Source organism: Colobus angolensis, unplaced genomic scaffold (assembly GCF_000951035.1).
Source record: "Colobus angolensis palliatus isolate OR3802 unplaced genomic scaffold, Cang.pa_1.0 Scaffold22, whole genome shotgun sequence".
Classification (NCBI taxonomy): Eukaryota; Metazoa; Chordata; class Mammalia; order Primates; family Cercopithecidae; genus Colobus; species Colobus angolensis.
Window position 1 is genome coordinate 3,066,531 of NW_012115377.1, and position 1,094 is coordinate 3,067,624.

The 1,094-nt window shown below is 50.6% G+C and overlaps 1 protein-coding gene across 1 annotated transcript in view; it reads left to right on the forward strand.

The window, feature by feature from the left end:
* The window catches only part of CATSPERD (catsper channel auxiliary subunit delta), a 69,575-nt gene that overhangs the window by 48,826 nt on the left and 19,655 nt on the right, over window positions 1-1,094 (forward strand). Inside the window, exon 16 of the mRNA XM_011943621.1 lies at window positions 604-656. Within this exon, the coding sequence (XP_011799011.1) occupies window positions 604-656 (53 nt within the window). The remainder of the gene's footprint in view (window positions 1-603; window positions 657-1,094) is intronic.

Below are 1,094 nucleotides of genomic sequence, written 5' to 3' on the forward strand. Positions count from 1 at the left end.
CCGTCTCAAAAAAAAAAAAATTAATTGAAAGAAAAAGCCGGGTGCGGTGGCTCACGCCTGTAATCCCAGCATATTGGGAGGCCGAGACGGGGGGATCACAAGGTCAGGAGATTGAGACCATCCTGGCTAACATGGTGAAACTCCGTCTCTACTAAAAAAAAATTTTAAAAATAGCTGGGCGTGGTGGCGGGCACCTGTAGCCCCAGATACTTGGGAGGCTGAGGCAAGAGAATGGCATGAACCCAGGAGGCGGAGCTTGCAGTGAGCCAAGATCGCACCACTGTACTCCAGCCTGGGCGACAGAGCGAGACTCCACCTTGAAAAAAAAAAAAGAAAAAGTTAATTCTGGTCTCTGTGAAGCCACTAACAGCTCGTCAGGTGACACCGGGAGTTTAGTTAGCCCTACCCCAGGCTCTCAGAGCTTAAGCTCCGCGGGGCCAGCTGCAGTTACAGTGCATCCCCGGCATCCAGGGACATGCTATTGGAATCCAGGCCACATGGTTTCCAAACCGTTCCCATGGGAGTGTGTCTCTGTATAGGATTCACTGCGTCTGGGTGACCTTCACTGACCTCGGTCCACATTTCTGTCTCTCTCCTCTGCAGTCGACACTGATTTCAGTTGGCTGTGATCTGGATAAAAAGATCGTCATCCAGAAGTAAGTATGCTGAGGCCGGGTGCCGTGTCTCACGGCTGTGATCCCAGCACTTTGGGAGGCCGAGGTGGGCAGATCACTTGAGGTCAGGAGTTCAAGACCAGCCTGGCCAACATGGTGAAACCCCGTCTCTACTAAAAAAAAAAAAAAAAATCATGTGTGGTGGCAGGCCTGCAATCTCAGCTACTTGGGAGGCTGAGGCTGGAGAATCACTTGAACCTGGGAGGTGGAGGTTGCAGTGAGCTGAGATTGAGCCACTGCACTCTGCACTCCAGCCTAGGTGACACAGAAAGGCTCTTGTCTCGAAAAACAAACAAACAAACAAAAACAAAAAGAAGTATGTTGCTATTGGAGTGGAGTGGGGAGAGGGGAGGAGGGGAGTTGTTGGGGCACCATTAGCCACATGGTTATAATTGCTGAGGTGGATGACTTTTGATTATT